This window comes from Bos indicus x Bos taurus, chromosome 15 (assembly GCF_003369695.1).
Source record: "Bos indicus x Bos taurus breed Angus x Brahman F1 hybrid chromosome 15, Bos_hybrid_MaternalHap_v2.0, whole genome shotgun sequence".
Taxonomy (NCBI): Eukaryota; Metazoa; Chordata; class Mammalia; order Artiodactyla; family Bovidae; genus Bos; species Bos indicus x Bos taurus.
Genome location: NC_040090.1, coordinates 4,676,803 through 4,694,244, shown reverse-complemented (window position 1 = coordinate 4,694,244; position 17,442 = coordinate 4,676,803). Strand labels below are relative to the sequence as shown.

General features: G+C 40.4%; 2 protein-coding genes across 2 annotated transcripts; one reads left to right on the top strand and one right to left on the bottom strand.

Annotated features, from left to right (window-relative positions):
• Positions 1–6,135: 6,135 nt before the first annotated feature.
• On the bottom strand, positions 6,136–7,074 carry LOC113906035 (olfactory receptor 1019). The gene has a single exon (XM_027564053.1). The coding sequence runs from the start codon at positions 7,072–7,074 to the stop codon at positions 6,136–6,138; it is 939 nt and encodes a 312-aa protein (XP_027419854.1).
• An 8,071-nt stretch (positions 7,075–15,145) lies between these two features.
• LOC113905175 (olfactory receptor 5AP2-like) lies at positions 15,146–16,099 on the top strand. The gene has a single exon (XM_027562151.1). It carries the CDS (start codon positions 15,146–15,148, stop codon positions 16,097–16,099), a length of 954 nt encoding a protein of 317 aa, XP_027417952.1.
• Positions 16,100–17,442: the final 1,343 nt, after the last annotated feature.

The window sequence follows — 17,442 nt, the reverse complement described above, 5'->3', positions numbered from 1 at the left end:
CATCTCATCCTCTGTCGTCCCCTTCTCCTCCTGCCCCCAATCCCTCCCAGCATCAGAGTCTTTTCCAATGAGTCAACTCTTCGCATGAGGTGGCCAACGTACTGGAGTTTCAGCTTTAGCATCAGTCCTTCCAAAGAACACCCAGGACTGATCTCCTTTAGGATGGACTGGTTGGATCTCCTTGCAGTCCAAGGGACTCTCAAGAGTCTTCTCCAACACCACAGTTCAGAAGCATCCATTCTTCAGTGCTCAGCTTTCTTCACAGTCCAACTCTCACATCCATACATGACTCCTGGAAAAACCATAGCCTTGACTAGACGGACCTTTGTTGGCAAAGTAATGTCTCTGCTTTTGAATATGCTATCTAGGTTGGTCATAACTTTCCTTCCTAGGAGAAAGCGTCTTTTAATTTCATGGCTGCAATCACCATCCACAGTGATTTTGGCTCTCAAAAAATAAAATCTGACACTGTTTCCACTGTTTCCCCATCTATTTCCCATGAAGTGATGGGACCAGATGCCATGATCTTCATTTTCTGAATGTTGAGCTTTAAGCCAACTTTTTCACTCTCCACTTTCACTTTCATCAAGAGGCTTCTTAGTTCCTCTTCACTTTCTGCCATAAGGGTGGTGTCATCTGCATATCTGAGGTTATTGATAGTTCTTCCAGCAATCCTGATTCCAGCTTGTGCTTCTTCCAGCCCAGCATTTCTCATGATGTACTCTGCATAGAAGTTAAATAAGCAGGGTGACAATATACAGCCTTGATGTACTCCTTTTCTTATTTGAAACCAGTCTGTTGTTCCATGTCCTGTTCTAACTGTTGCTTCCTGACCTGCATATAGGTTTATCAAGAGGCAGGTCAAGTGGTCTGGTATTCCCATTTCTTTCAGAATTTTCCACTGTTTATTGTGATCCACACAGTCAAAGGCTTTGGCATAGTCAATAAAGCAGAAATAGATGTTTTTCTGGAACTCTTGCTATTTTGATTATCCAGCAGATGTTGGCAATTTGATCTCTGGTTCCTCTGCTTTTTCTAAAACCAGCTTCAACATCTGGAAGTTCACGCTTCATGTATTGCTGAATCCTGGCTTGTAGAATTTTGAGCATTATTTTACTAGCATGTGAGATGAGTGCAATTGTGTGGTAGTTTGAGCATTCTTTGGCATTGCCCATCTTTGGGATTGGAATGAAAACTGACCTTTTCCAGTCCTGTGGCCACTGCTGAGTTTTCCAATTTTGCTGGCATATTGAGTGCAGCATTGTCACAGCATTGTCTTTCAGGATTTGAAATAGTTTAAATGGAATTCCATCACCTCCACTAGCTTTGTTCATAGTGATGCTTTCTAAGGTCCATTTGACTTACTTTCCAGCATGTCTGGTTCTAGGTGAGTGATCATACCATTGTGATTATCTTGGTCGTGAAGATCTTTTTTGTACAGTTCTTCTGTGTATTCTTTTTTTTTTTTTTAAGAGAATTTATAAGACATCTTTAATATAATCACATCACAGTTTCCAATTTTCCCAGATCTTCTCATACAATATATACTTCTTACAGTTTGTTTCAACCAGAATCCAATCAAGGCCCATTTGTTGCATTTGGTTGATGTCTCTTTAAAGCTGTAATTATCTTTCCCTATCTTTTTTCCCCTTGTAATTCATTTCTTTTTTTTTTTTTTAACTTTCATTGCCTTTATTTATTTTATTTTATTTCTTCTTTTTTTAATTTTATTTTATTTTTAAACTTTACAATATTGTATTAGTTTTGCCAAATATCGAAATGAATCCACCACAGGTATACCCGCGTTCCCCATCCTGAACCCTCCTCCCTCCTCCCTCCCCTACCCTCCCTCTGGGTCCTCCCAGTGTACCAGGCCCAAGCATCCAGTACCGTGTATCGAACCTGGACTGGCGACTCGTTTCATACATGATAATATACATGTTTCAATGCTATTCTCCCAAATCTCCCCACCCTCTCCCTCTCCCACAGAGTCCATAAGACTGATCTACACATCGGTGTCTCTTTTGAAGTCTCGTACACAGGGTTATTGTTACCATCTTTCTAAATTCCATATATATGCATTAGTATACTGTATTGGTGTTTTTCTTTCTAGCTTACTTCACTCTGTATAATAGGTTCCAGTTTCATCCATCTCATTAGAACTGATTCAAATGTATTCTTTTTAATGGCTGAGTAATACTCCATTGTGTATGTGTACCACAACTTTCTTATCCATTCATCTGCTGATGGGCATCTAGGTTGCTTCCATGTCCTGGCTATTATAAACAGTGCTGCAATGAACATTGGGGTACACGTTTATTTCTTCTGTGTATTCTTGCCACCTCTTCTTAATATCTGCAGCTTCTGTTAGGTCCATACCATTTCTGTCCTTTATGGAGCTCATCTTTGCATGAAATATTCCCTTGGTATCTATAATATTCTTGAAGAGATCTCTAGTCTTTCCCATTCTGTTGTTTTCCTCTATTTCTTTGCATTGATCACTGAGAAGGGCTTTCTTATCTCTCCTTGCTATTCTTTGGAACTCTGCATTCAGATGCTTATATCTTTCTTTTTCTTCTTTGCTTTTTGTTTCTCTTCTTTTCATTGCTATTTGTAAGGCCTCCCCAGACAGCCATTTTGCTTTTTTGCATTTATTTTTCATGGGGATGGCCTTGATCTCTGTCTCCTGTACAATGTGATGAACCTCCGTCCATAGTTCATCAGGCACTCTATCTATCAAATCTAGTCCCTTAAATCTATTTCTTACTCACACTGTATAGACATAAGGGCTTTGATTTAGGTCATACCTGAATGGTCTAGTGGTTTTCCCTACTTTCTTCAATTTCAGTCTGAATTTGGCAATAAGGAGTTCATGATCTGAGCCACAGTCAGCTCCCGGTCTTGTTTTCTTTCTTGTTTACTATTCTTTTCTTTTTTAAAAATTATGACATATACTACTTGGTTTGTAGTTAGTGGGAAAGGAAATCCCATTTTCTTATTTTTCACATAGCATATAGGATTATTCATTGGATTATTAAAAATAAAAACAAAAACACTCAAAACAGAAGGCTAAATCTCTGGACTGTTTCAGGACTGCCAACACTGCTGCTGCTAAGTCACGTCAGTCGTGTCCAATTCTGTGTGACCCCATAGATAGCAGCCTGCCAGGCTCCTCTGTCCCTATGATTCTCCAGGCAAGAATACTGGAGTGGGTTGCCATTTCCTTCTCCCAACTCTACATTTGTCTATTAACCCCTATAGTTTCCTCCATAATGTGACACCAATGATATTTTAAGAACTCATTTTGTGATTGACTGATTTTGAACCAGATCAATTTCAACTCATATATAATGACACTCATTAGAATGACTGGTAAATTCTGAAGCTTCTATCCCTAAAGGTCTCTGATGCTTTTCATGATGAGTTTGGATGCTCTATACTTTAAGGCAACCATTGTGTTTCCCTGACCTTTCACTATATTGGATTGGAGGAAGGGCTGAGATAGAAACAGTGCAAGTATTTAAAATGGATGATGTGATGGAATTTCAACATACCTGAGAAAGACTTAGGTGTCCTTAGATCCCAGTCTCTGTCTTTACCCTATCCTGATACTAGCACTCTTGCTTTCTAATTCAAGATTTGTAGGCTTCCCAGGTGCTCAGTCAGTTGTGACCCCCATGGACTATAGCCACCAGGCTCCTCTGTCCATGGAATTCTCCAAGCAAGGATACTGGAGTGGGTTGCCATTTCCTTCTCCACTTCCCAGGTGGCACAGTGGTAAAAAAGAATCTGCCTGCCAATGTAGGAGATGCAAGAGATGGGGGTTTGATCCCTGTGTTGGGAAGATCCCATGGAGTAGCAAATGGCAACCCATTACAGTATTGTTGCTGAGATAACTCCATGGACAGAGGAACCTGGAGGGCTACAGCCATGGAATCACAAAGAATTGGACACATGTGTGCACCCACACCATAACATTGAGAACACACAAAGAGAAGTTATATCCTTCTCTATCTTCAGTCATTGATATGTCAGAGTTAATGCAACTATTCTTTGATAAGGGCCTTGGGATGATGGTGGAAAACATGAAGACTCTTGACACCCCAAGAGGCTAGAGTTTACTTGCAATTAGAAGAGAGGGAAAGGAAGGCAGAGGGGAAATTAAGGATGAGAGCTGGACAGCCAGTCCTGTAGACATTACAGTCTTGCTAAAATTAGCCTTAGGGATTGATCCAAACTGTATCCTAGAGCTTCTTTGAGGACTGAAAGGATGTAAATATGTGCAGTTGACCAAACTCAGATGCCTACCCCTTTCAATTTTAAGAAGAGACCATAGGGTACCAGTAATTATTAGGTGAAACCAACCACTTGGCATCAGGGAAAACTGAGGACAGGAAAAAAAAGAAAAGAAAAGACTCTTGTCGATATTCACAAACCTAGTTAGCAGAGCCTGAGTCTCCAGCTCTTATTCTTGGGCTTTGCATTGTTGTTCAGTTGCTCAGTCATGTCCAACCCTTTGCAACCCCATGGACTGCAGTGTGTCAGGCCTCCCTGTCCACTGTCTCCCAGAGTTAACTCAAACTTATGTCCATTGGGTTGATGATGCCATGCAACCATCTCACCCTGTCACCCCCTTCTCCTCCTGCCCTCAATCTTTCCCTTTGCATAGCTCCTGATTTTCTTGGTGGCAGGAGTCTCAGAGAGAAAACACAGTAAACTCTCTATGGAAGCACAGAAAATTCCTGTCCTTGGCACATGTGTGTCTCATGTTTGTATCCTCCAGAGGTACATATCTGGCATTTATAAGGTTTTGCTGAATATATGAGTGAAAGGATCCTGGGATGAGTTAAGTCATCCTTCACATCAGCCCCATCCCTCATGTATTTAGATAAGTTTTCTCTGACTTCCTTTCACAGTAGGGAAATTTTCAACATTTGAATCTATCATTCTTCATGACTCTGAAAAAAATATTCTTTAGAGCGATTGGTTATTTATTTCCTCTTTCATGTCCTGACTCCATTTCGAATCAACCTGTGAGCCAATTTCAAAAATAGGAACAAACAAAAAAATATGTATGTCAGCAGATAATGTGAGGGGGGGATAAACTGAAAGATTGGGATTGCCATACACACTACTGATGCTAAGTCACTTCAGTTGTGTCTGACTCTGTGCAACCCCATAGATAGCAGCCCACCAGGCTCCTCTGTGCCTGGTATTTTCCAGGCAAGAGTACTGGAGTGGGTTGCCATGTCTTTCTCCAACACATGAAAGTGAAAAGTGAAAGTGAAGTTGATCAGTCGTGTCCGATTCTTCGCGACCCCATGGACTGCAGCCTACCAGGCTACTCCGTCCATGGAATTTTCCAGGCAAGAGTACTGGAGTGGGTTGCCATTGTCTTCTCTGGACATACACACTACAGTATATAAAATAGATAATTAGTAAGGACCTACTGTATAGCATAGGGAAGTATTCTCAATACTCTCTAATGTTCTATATGGGAAAAGAATCTTAAAAAGAGTGGATATATGTATATCAGATTCATTTTAATGTACACCTGAAACTAATACAACGTTGAAAGTGATCTATCTTCCAATAATAATTTTTTAAAAAAGAAAAAACCTAATGCATCTTTCTCAGCTTGACTTTCAAAAATATTAGTTTATCTTTTCTTCAGCTCATAGAGTTAAAGATTACTGAAAATCCTTAGGAATTTAGGATTGACTTGGAGGATATAATGCTTAGTGAATTAAGTCAGACAGAGAAAGACAAATACTGCATGATATCTCTTATATGTGGAATCTAACAAAACAAAACAAACTAGTCAATATAACAAACATAAAAAATAAGTAAGCTACAAGAATATCTTGTACAGTACAAGGAACATAGGCAGTATTTTATAATAACTATAAGTGAAGCATAGCCTTTAAAATTTTTGAATCAGTATGCTGTACATGGAAACTTATACAAAATGGCACATCAACTATACCTCAATGAAAAAAAAAATAGAAGGTTGACTCAGCAAATAGTTGGTAAGTTGTAGGGCTTATGAGAAAGTTACTAGAATTTTTATTTCCTGCCACATCCTTCTACCACTATTATTTACCTGTGTTAATATTTTTTTTTTCATTTTTGTGATTAATATGATTGAGGTTTCTTTCCAATTATTTTCTTGAGAGCAGCCTTCACATCCTTGTTCCGTAAACTGTAGATCAAGGGATTCAACATGGGGATGATAACAGTGCAGAACACGGAGGCCCATTTGTCTTGATCCAGGGAGTAGCTGGATGTTGGCCTCAGGTGCATAAACATGACCGTACCATAAAAAAGTGTGACGCCAGTGAGGTGAGACCCGCAGGTGGAGAAAGCCTTAAGGCGGCCTTCAGCTGAGCGCATTCTGATGATTGTGATGAGGATGAAGGCATAGGAGATAAAGATGATGAGGATGGTGCTGAATTCAATGAAGCCACAGAGACTGAAGAGCAAGATCTCGCTGATGTAGGTGTCCGAGCAAGAGAGGGCTAAGAGTGGTGGGATTTCACAGAAGAAGTGGTTGAGGATGTTGGAACCACAGTAACTCAGACTGAAAGTGAGGGCAGTGTGGGCGACTAAACTCACCAAGCCAGCCAGGTAGGAGCCCAGCATGAGAGCCAAGCAGACTCGCTTGGACATGAGAGCGCTGTAGTGGAGGGGTCGACAGATGGCCACAAAGCGGTCGTAGGCCATGGCAGCCGGGACATAGCACTCAGCATCCACAAAGCCTACGAAGAACGCAAACTGGGTGGCACAGCTGGAGAAAGAGATGACTTTGTGCTTTGTTAGGAAGTCAGCCAGCATCCTGGGGGCAATGGCTGAGGAGTAGCCCAGGTCGACAAAAGAGAGGTTGCAGAGGAAAAAATACATGGGTGTGTGAAGCTGAGTGTCTGTTATGATCAGGATAATCATCCCAGCATTCCCCACTACATTGACCAGGTAGACCAAGAGGAAGATCACAAAAAAGATGATCTGCAGCTGAGGGTCTTGAGTGATGCCCATAAAGATAAACTCAGTCACCATTGAGTGGTTTTCTTTATCCATCTTTTCAATTTTATGTGTGTCTGGATTTGGCTTATTGTTTGAGGTGATTCTTAAAAATCCTCCCAGTAATTAGATTCAGTGATCCACAGGGCAAATCAAATGACTTTGGTGAAGGTGATGGCTATGGGTTTCCTATACGAACTCAGTCAACATAGAAGATGTTAGCCTCTTAGGGATGGCAAATAATCTTCTCCAAAAACCTTGGTGTTCTGAGGTCATTTACCACATAGTACCAAATGTTTGACCTGATTGGTGTGAATATATACCTAATTAATTAGTAAAGAATAGTTTTGAGTGCCCCTTCTTTCTAAAACAAAGCAGACAGCAAACATTAACTCTCATTGCATATAGGCACACAAACACACACAAAAAGATCCCAGGGTCTCAGGATATAACACATCATACCACCCCACTCTCAACACACACACACATACACAGGAAGTGAAATACTTGGAGCAGAGGGTGAGCAATACAAGATTAAAGCAGTGAAAAATGATAATTTTTAAAAGGCCAGAATGCTAACTGTATGCCAGAATTTTCCTTTCATGCACACATTATGTAACTTCATCCTCATCACAGCTCTATGAAGTAGGTTCCAATGTTATCTCCATCTAACATCTGAAAAGAGCAAAGCTAGATACTAAGTAGCTTCTGTACAATCAAGAGCCAGTAAGTAGCAGAGCTGGCTCGGACTCTAGAATCTACTTCACTTTGTCATCTTCTGTGTATATGTGATTTGATGGAGGTTATAGACCTTTACTTTTGTGCCCACCTGTCTTTCTTTCCTGTCTTGCCTATTATTCATGGGCATGGAATTAGTTCTCTGGTTTCTCTGATCTTTAGAAGCACCCAGGATTTTGGCATGGAGCATAACAAGGATGAAGACACTGCTGTGTCTTTGGACGATTTTATTGCCTAGCCAACAGCTTCAACTCAGAGTTAAGATTCAAGGATTCCTCTCTTGGGAGAATAGGGAAAGTGTTATTCATCTCTATGGACACACTGGAGCATGTGTTGGCAAACTTTTTCTCTGTTTTTATGGAAAACTGGTCCATTGAAGAATTCTAAGAAGGGAATGGGCAAGAGTAAACCAAACTAAACCAAAATATGAACTTAGAAATAAGTAGCACCCTCTAAGTAAACCTGAAAGAAGTCAGACTGAATCTACTCTAGTTGGTGTATTGGCTCAAGAAAGACAAGAAAGTAGAGAAGTATAGTGCATCTTTCATTGGGGTGTGGTCATTCATAATGGGCTTCCCAGGTGGTGCCAGTGGTAAAGAACCTGCCTGTCAATGCAGGTAGATGTAAGAGACCCGGGTTCAATTCCTGGGTCTGGAAGATCCCCTAGAGGAGGGCATGGCAATCCACTCCAGTATTCTTTTCTAGAGAATCCCTTGGACAGAGGAGCCTGGCAGGATGCAGTCCATGGGGTCACAGAGAGTCAAACATGACTGAAGTGACTTAGCACACAGTATGCATACATTCATAATAAGCTAAATCTTGGTGTGATTAATAGTGATACCCCCATCAACTAAATTAATTGTTTGAACTTGATGAATTGCTGTGAGATGCAGCTTCCTTATCTGCAAAATGAATGCGGGCGAGAATGCAAACTCTATGGAGCCTTCCAATTCTAATAGTTTAAATTCTGACTTAGAGTGAGATATTTAAAAGTCAAACCCATGGTCTATATCTCCTTTGTAAACTTTAAGATGGCATGGACCTGATGCCAAGGAAATCCATGCCCAAAGGAGCACTTAGTAGCATAACACTCCACTCTGAACAGATCATATTTCTTTTTAGCCCCAAACACACTGACATGGGACTAACTTGTGTGGTTTTGTGTTTGTTTGTTTTTTACCTTTGGGGAGAGGTCTAATGCCTCCTCTTCTCTTACTGAGTTATGCTGAACAAGTATTCTGAGAAGAAGCCCAAGATGAGCAATCACCCTCCTGCAGTCCTTGAGCCATCTGCTCATCCCACTTTTGCTTCTATTTGCAGAAAGTATTTAAGTTTCAGAGTCATCACTTCTCCCAGAGGAAATATGATGAAATGGTTTTTGCACTCACGGGAGACTCAAAGATTTGATGAACTACCATTCCCTATGGAATTTCACTCCCTCTCCCTTCAACTTCAATGATAAAAGAAGGAAACACAAGGGAATTTTTTTCAGCCTCTCTAGTTGTGGTAACTGAGTCAATGATGAATGTTACCTGCACTGTTTTTACAATCCCCAAACTGCCTTCATGATTATTTTGACTGTAATTTAGAAAGTTCTGCTTACTGATGGCTGAAGTCACTTCAAAGAGGATGAGACTTTCCATGCTATACAGAGTGGCCGTATTTTGTTGCTGTTTAGTCATTCAGCCATGTCTGACTCTGCAACCCCATTGACTATAGCATGCCAGGCTTCCATGTCCTTCAACATCTCCCTGAGCTTGCTCAGACTCATGTCCTTTGAGTCAGTGAAGCCATCCAACCATCTCATATTTAAACTATATTTCTCTATTTAATTTGAAAGAATTTGGAATAAAAGACTGAAATTTAACAACAACAGCAAAACCCAAATTTTTGAGATTGATCTTTTTTGAGAGCCTGCTGCTGCTGCTAAGTCGCTTCAGTCGTGTCCTACTCTGTGCAACCCCAGAGACGGCAGCCCACCAGGCTCCCCCGTCCCTGGGATTCTCCAGGCAAGAACACTGGAGTGGGTTGCTATTTCCTTCTCCAATGCATGAAAGTGAAAAGTGAAAGTGAAGTCGCTCAGTCGTGTCCGACTCTTAGCGACCCCATGGACTGCAGCCTACCAGGCTCCTCCGTCCTTGGGATTTTCCAGGCAGGAGTACTGGAGTGGGGTGCCATTGCCTTCTCTGTTTGAGAGCCTAGTGGATAGGAAAAGGAAAAAAAAATGGGCTGCAGAAAATTAACATTTTTTGAGCATTTATTCATCAGGGATTCTGCACGGTAATTTCCTTATTTGGTCAATTGAATCTTCTGGTGGTATCATGACTGAGATCAGAAAAGTCATATGAGGAAAAGCCATATCTTCGTTAGTCAGCATTACTTCTGTTTTGTGATGAGTAAATGGTAATTGCTTGTTTTTTGGACTTGAAAGTCCCATGGCTCTCCATGAAAACTGTGTTACAACTTGTCAGTGGTTTCTCTTTCATGGTGCCAATCTCACATTCTTATTTCCAAGGTGAATTTTCAGAAAACACCATGCAGCTCTCATTGCATCCTAACTTCTAATGGTTCTCATCTTGGTAGTAGGGAGATAAAATACTGTTTGTTTTCTAGGATAGTTATTTATTTGGCTGTGCCAGGCCTTAGTTGCAGCATGTGGAGTCTTTCTTGCTTCATGTGGGATCTTTCATTGCAGTGCATGGACTTTTGTTGTGGCACATGGGCTCAGTAGTTGAGGCCAGCTGGTTCCAGTAGCTATGGAGGGTAGGCTTAGTTGCTCTGGGCATGTATGATCCTAGTTCCCTGACCAGGAATTGAACCCATGTCCCTTGAATTGCAAGGTGGATTCTTATCCCCTGGACTGCCAGGGAAGTCCCTGTCTGGTGCCTCTTTAAATGACACTTAAACTGGGTTTCTTATTCTGAAACTCCTTGAGACTTTCTGCTTCACAGCTTGGGCTGACTAGGATGGTCCATGATTAATTACTCCTATGTTGTTCAGTGGTCTCATTCCACCACTGTGATGTCACCTAGGGTCCTTTCAGTCCTATATCCCTTATCATTGATCTCTTAGTGCCGTGTGATCTTTCTTCCAGCTTCCACTCACACTTCTGTATAATAATGAATTCACTATTAATTGAAGAAAGGTTATTTATTTACTTATTAAATAAACTTCATTGTTAGCCAATTATGTTTCAGACTTTGTGTTGATAGGAGCCTACTGTATTTTCCCTCTAAAAAAAGGCTAAGATTTAACCAAAATAATGTAAATATTGTCTGAATTGCTAGAGATAGATCAATGTATCTTTTAAGTCTTTGTGTCCCCCAGAATTTAGTGCAAATTACATTGATTAGATTGTAATGAGAGAAATTAATTGGGGTATCTTCTCAAAGTGACATAGATAATATAAATGATTGTCATATGTTGATCAATTTATTTCAGACTCTGTATCTCTTATACGGAAGATAAATTTAGGCAATGGGAAACTTGTAAGCATCAATCTAGACTACATACACTGATAACTATTTATTATTCTAGACAGTAGGAAGGAGAGCCAGGGTGGGGGAAACTCTTGCTTATCAGTCAGCTATCTATATGTATTTGATGCAACAATTCACATGCATTCATCCATTTACCTACAGATTCCATCTATGAGGTGGGTGTCGGTATTCCTATATAGAAACGAAAAAGCTGAGATATAAAGAGGTTTGATGCATTATCCAAAATCACACAAGTCAGGTTAATCCTGTTCTTGCTGGCTCCCTTTACCTCCCTCAATTAGTCCATTACCATGATTCAGGCAGCATAATTTCCCTTATGTACCCAAAGTCCTTATACAAGGCAAGATCAGAGATTGAACTAACCTGCTCTTTTGTGGATATTTTTAATGTTCCCAAGGGGACCAGACCACTAACTGTTGGGATGACAATAAAAAGGTGTTTAATGGTGATTAGAGGGGCTTCCCGGGTGTTTCAGTGATTAGGAATCTGCCTGCCAGTGCAGGGGACGTGGGTTTGATCCCTGGTCTGGAAAGATCCCACATGCCAGAAAGACCTGGTGCTGGAGCTACTAAGCCTGTGCCACAGCATTCAGCACCCTGGAGACTGTGAGCTACAACTACTGAAGCCCACACACCAGAGCCCATGCACTGCAACAAGAGACCACCGTAATGAGAAGCCTGCATACTGCAATGAGAGAGCAGTCCCTGTTCGTGGCAATTAGTGAAAGTCTGACATAGCAATGAAGCAATGAATCAAAAAAAAAAAAAAAACAAATCAAAACAGTGGTTAGGAATACTCATCTGAAAATTCATTCTATTTAGCCCCAGGTAACCCAAGGGTAAAGGAGAGGAACATGAAACGGACATGTGAGTCCCTTAGTTGCAGAGGGGAAAAAAAAAAAAAAAAAACAAGTATATTAAAATGAGATGACATGGGGAACACAGTCCTCAGAGCCATAAGAACAAGAACTATATCCTATTTAAAACGTCAGGATGCTTACTCCAGAGTCTGGTCTAGGGACTCTCCAACTGGAAATAGCTGCAAACAGTATTACAAATATACTGCAGCAATGTATTCTATATTTTGAAATGTATTTTACATTTTAACACATTGGGATTCTTACCTTAAAGGAAAAGTGAAAATAAGGAGGACTCAGTCTCTGCTGAATGTGAGAGATTCTCTCATGACAGGGAAGGTATAAGTGTTTCAGTTTTCTCATCTCTGTAATGGTTGGTGTCTAAAGTCCTATACAACTGTGTCTACGGCTTAACCTGGGGCAATTAGAGGACACTTTTCTAGAACGTTTTTATGTTTTCTTGCCTCCTGATTTTCTTTTTCTGGTGAATTTGGGCATTGGATAAGAACAAGCAAAGGGATCAAGTAGAAGTCAACCAATTAAGAAAGGTAAGAAAAAAAATATTAAAGTTGTGTCCCATGTAGCTTACTGATCTGAAGAAAAATTCACAATCTTGTTAATTTCTCCAATTACCCACAGACCCAAGGTTCCAAAAATTACTAAATGACTAAGAAAGTATGTTAAATAACTGCTCCTTTTTTATCAACACAAAATTTCTTAGTCTTTAGGAGAAAGCTGAGGAGAATAAATAATATATGACTTGAATGCTTTTTTAAACAGCAGAGATTTTAAGGAAATCTTACTATTATTTTCACAAACTTAGAAATTGAAAACCCAGATGAAGAATCTCTGGACTAGATGGTTGACTGCAAACTCTCAGCTGGGGAAAAGAGTATATTTCACAAAAACAATAAATGAATTTGCTAAGGAAGAGGAGAGAATGAGGCATGTAATTTGCAATGCTAGATGTAAAATGAATGGTATTTTGCTAAAAGACAAATTAATGAGAGTGAGTTCTGAAAAAGGCAATTTTCAGCCACTGTATTTTCTTTTTAGGAGATATACACATTTTTTTTTTTTTCCTAATGTAGGTAAATGGATTCTAATGTATTAATACAGTTCTTAGAATTACAATATCAACATCTCTGTATATTAGTGCTCACACCTATTATTGACAAGGTCCTTATAAATGACCTTGAATGTTAAGAGAAGGAGAACTGCACTGACTGGATGTAAATTAGACATCCATAGGCGATCTATGGGACTCTGAGCAGCAGTCATCAATCTTTCGTACCTCTCATTTCTCATGTGCAAAAAGAGGACTATAGTACTGCTTACCTCATAGAATTTAAATAAAATAATGCAGGAAACATACTTAACACAGAGCTTGTAGCTCATAGGGAATGAGTAGCCTAATTTAGTACTTGCTATTTTTACACATTGTTGCCTTTCTTTATGTGCCTAACACACACACAAGTTTCTAGAGCATTTTATTCTCTCTGCTATTTCTGATGGAAAAGTACTCTCATGGAAGCTTTCATGTTGAAGATGAGAGGAAAAGACCCTTTCCTTCTTTTAATACCTGCTGAAGATGCTCTTCTGTGAAATTCAAACAGCAAGTTTAGTCCAAGAACAAGGACCTAGGCTGAATATCTGCCCAGTGAAATCAGAAGAGGGGCAGTGTAGTTTTGAGGAACAAATAATGTGGCATCAAGAGACCTATGTTCTATCCAGCATTCACCACTGATTAGCTGAGACATTCCTATACTTCACTGACCTCACCTAACAAAAGATTATCTTCTTAATACTCATGGGCTTATTCTTGATTATCTCCCTCACTGAATTGTGGTGAGGTTTAGATAAGATAATGGGTGCAGTGATACATTGAAAGAATTACAGTACTGTATAAAAATGCCAGGCTTTTTGCTTATTGGAGTATTGAGTCCCTGTCCCAGTGGAAACTGAGTGGATCTGAGCATGACTAGGCACTTCTTGTACAGTGGTGTCTGTAAGAATGGAACCAGATCCTGCCACCCTTCCCCCAAGCTGTGCTCAGTAGATCCTTTAACATCGATATTAGCACAGGTGCTGAGTTACTTTAATCTTCTGTTTTAAGTTTTTTTAAAAAAGATTTATATTAATTCAGTTCAGTTGCTCCCATTCAGTTCAGTTCAGTCACTCAGTCGTGCCCGACTCTTTGCGACCCCATGAATTGCAACACGCCAGGCCTCCTTGTCCATCACCAACTTCCAGAGTTCACCCAAACTCATGTGCATCAAGTCAGTGATGCCATCCAGCCATCTCATCCTCTGTCACCCCCTTTTCCTCCTACCCCCAATCTCTCCCAGCATCAGGGTCTTTTCCAATGAGTCAACTCTTTGCATGAGGTGGCCAAAGTATTGGAGTTTCAGCTTCAGCATCAGTCCTTCCAAAGAACACCCAGGGCTGACCTCCTTTAGAATGAACTGGTTGGATCTCCTTGCAGTCCAAGGGACTTGCAAGAGTCTTCTCCAGCACCATAGTTCAAAAGCATTAATTCTGAGTGCTCAGCTTTCTTCACAGTCCAACTCTCACATCCATACAGTCACTTAGTCATGTCTGATTGCTTGCGACATGGACTGTAGCACACCAGGCTTCCCTGTCCATCACCAAGTCCTGGAGCTTGCTGAAACACATGCGCATTGAGTAAGTGATGCCATCCAACCATCTCCTCCTCTGTCATCCACTTCTCCTCCTGCCTTCAATCTTTTCCAGACTCAGGGTCTTTTCCAATGAGTCAGTTCTTCGCATCAGGTGGCCAAAGTATTGGCATTTCAGCTTCACCATGAGTCTCCTCTGTCCATGGAATGTTCTAGGCAAAAATACTGGGGTGGGTTGCCATTTCCTTCTCCAGGGGATCTTCCCCACCCAAGGATCGAACCTGAAGCTTCTGTATTGGCGAGCTCATTTACCATACAGCCAGCAGGGAAGACCAACTGTTGTGTATTCATCTGACCAAATAGCATGTTCTATCTTTTCTCTTATTGCAGCTCAAATGGTCAGATATACAAAAGAGATGCAAACCAGGAATCAAACAGAAGTGACCGAATTTATCCTCTTAGGACTCTCAGACAATTCAGAGCTACAGGTCATCCTCTTTGGATTATTTCTGTTGATCTATGTGGCAACCGTGGTGGGTAATTTGGGGGTGATTGTGTTAATTAAGATGGATCCTTGTCTCCACACCCCCATGTACTTTTTTCTCGGCAGTCTCTCCTTTGTTGATGCCTCTTACTCTTCTTCTGTCACTCCTAAGATGCTGGTGAACCTTGTGGCTGAGAGCAAGGCCATTTCTTTTAATGGGTGTGCTGCCCAGTTCTATTTCTTTGACTCCTTCCTGGGGACTGAGTGCTTCTTGTTAGCTACGATGGCATATGACCACTACGTAGCCATTTGGAACACTTTGCTGTATCCAGTTCTCATGTCTGGGAGAATTTGCTTCTTGCTAGCGGCTACCTCGTTCCTAGCAGTTTTTGGAAATGCAGCCATACACATAGGAATGACTTTCAAGTTGTCCTTTTGTGGCTCCAATAAGATCAATCATTTCTACTGTGATACACCAGCCCTGCTCAAACTCTCTTGCTCTGATACCCACATCAATGGCATCGTGATCATGGCTCTCTCCAGCGTTAATGTCATTGGCTGTGTTATGATCATCGTCACTTCCTACCTATGCATCCTCATTGCCATCTTGAGGATGCCCTCCTTAGAGGGTGGGCACAGAGCCTTCTCCACCTGTGCCTCTCATCTCATGGCCGTCACCATATTCTTTGGCACAATTCCCTTCATGTACTTTCGTCCTAAGACTAGCTACTCAATGGAGCAGGACAAGATTGTCTCTGTCTTTTATATGGTCATGAACCCTATCCTAAATCCCCTCATCTGCAGTTTCAAAAATAAAGATGTGAAAGGGGCCTTAAAGAAGATCTTACGGCAACAGATAATGTGAAGCCATGTTACATATCACTCTATTATGTGGAATAAGAATGTTTTCATGTTAACTGTATTGTCTAATTGCTTGAACTGTTTTTCTGTGTTAAAGTATATTGTTTAAAATGAGATTTGTTCTTAATTTCCTGGTGTCCTAAATGTGTATTTATTAGCCTATAGCATGAATCAATACAGTGAAGGAAGGCAGTGTCTGGTAAAATATCAAAATACTTGGAATTGGCTGACCTAGATTTAAATCTCAATTTCAATATTGAGCTTTTTTACTCTTAATTATATATATATATGAGACTTTGATTGGATCTTGGAAAATAGACTCTGAAACAGATATTTGTTTTAGGAAATTTATTGGAGAGTGTTCTCAGGAACAATGCTGCTAAAGAAGTAAGGGAAATAGGATTGGGTAGAAGAAACTAATTTGTGATGAAATTGCAACAGAGTATTCAGCCAGTTCCATGTGGAGATCTGGAGCTGAGATTATCCTTCTCAGAGATGTTTCAAATTTGAACAGAAATGTTTCAAATTTATACCTTATCAGAATATCCTTCTCATATCCTTCTCAGAAATGTTTCAAATTTATACCTCCATAATAACCTGCTTTAGATATGGGTCACTCACTGGAAGCAGTCTAACTTTCAGAATGACAATGCCTTTCAGCAGGGATATTCCAAGAGTAGAACTCAGCTATGAGGTGTGAGCTGTGATGCCCTAGGAAGCTGGGGAAGTAAATACTTCAATACTGAAAGTCCAATCCGGGTAGTATATCACAGCATCTATTGTAAATAGTAACACTCTTCCATTCACATGGATGTCAAGAGTACCAAATACTATAGAAGAAAGTCCTAGTTGTTTAATAATAAGGGTGCCATAGCAATAATGGGGGTATAGTTTACTGACTTTGTGAATTAACTGAAATATTTTGGAGTGTAGTAATCTCAAAGTCAAAGCATTCTTTTTATCTGTAGCCCTGCCAAAGTTTCACATAATTTTCAATAAACATTTATCAAACACAATTATCTATTTATTGCTCATTGTAATGGGATCGGGGCTGTCAATGTTGGATCAACAGGGAAAAAACTGTCTTTCATGAGATGATATGTGGAAGAAGGACTAGGCAATGATTTGCAATCAGCTAAATGTCTGTTTCCTATGTTTTTCCATCCCACTCTCCACTACAGACCAGAAGGTGGAATACCAATGTTCCAAATGAGACCACTTCATCCCCAAGATGTTTGTTAGAGACCACAAAGGAGGAGATAACTCACCCTATCCCCCTGGAACAACCCTCCAGTTCAGTCCCTCAGTCGTGTCCAACTCTTTGCGACCCCATGAATCGCAGCACGC